The sequence below is a fragment of the Otolemur garnettii genome, unplaced genomic scaffold (genome assembly GCF_000181295.1).
Source record: "Otolemur garnettii isolate 467f Iridium unplaced genomic scaffold, OtoGar3 scaffold00009, whole genome shotgun sequence".
Lineage (NCBI taxonomy): Eukaryota > Metazoa > Chordata > Mammalia > Primates > Galagidae > Otolemur > Otolemur garnettii.
The window spans coordinates 2,014,576-2,015,102 of NW_003852404.1; the positions used below are offsets into that span (position 1 = coordinate 2,014,576).

The 527-nt window shown below is 43.3% G+C and overlaps 1 protein-coding gene across 1 annotated transcript in view; it reads left to right on the forward strand.

The window, feature by feature from the left end:
• The window catches only part of MAOB (monoamine oxidase B), a 153,313-nt gene that overhangs the window by 121,193 nt on the left and 31,593 nt on the right, over positions 1 to 527 (forward strand). Inside the window, exon 7 of the mRNA XM_003783800.3 lies at positions 3 to 152. Within this exon, the coding sequence (XP_003783848.1) occupies positions 3 to 152 (150 nt within the window). The remainder of the gene's footprint in view (positions 1 to 2; positions 153 to 527) is intronic.

Consider the following 527-nt stretch of genomic DNA (forward strand, 5'->3'; position numbering starts at 1 on the left):
AGGAGAGGAAATTTGTGGGTGGATCTGGTCAGGTAAGCGAACGGATAATGGACCTTCTTGGAGACAGAGTGAAGCTGGAGAGGCCTGTGATCTACATTGACCAGACAGGAGAAAATGTCCTTGCAAAGACCCTAAACCACGAAACCTATGAGGTAACTGTGATATTGTGAAATACAGTAGAGCCTCCATAGTTGACCACCTCCTTAAGTTGACCTAATTTTCATAGAATGGACATGTGCTACATGTACTTATCAGTGCAGTAGGCCTAGTTCCTTATGTTGACCAGTTAGTTATAGTCCCTTGGGTGGTCAACTTATAGAGCTTCTACCCTTAAAATCTCCAAAGTATTATCCTTTGTATGCTAATGATGACTGTTGTCTGGCAGCCCCAAACATAGCTTCAGGATGGGGAGTGTTGTGGAGGTTTTTGGAGAGTGTTTCTCCAGGGAAGGCTTGGAAGCTCCAATCCCCTTCTCCCAAACCCTAATCGGCTTGGCTTCTGTATTCTTTGTTTTTTTTTTTTTTTTT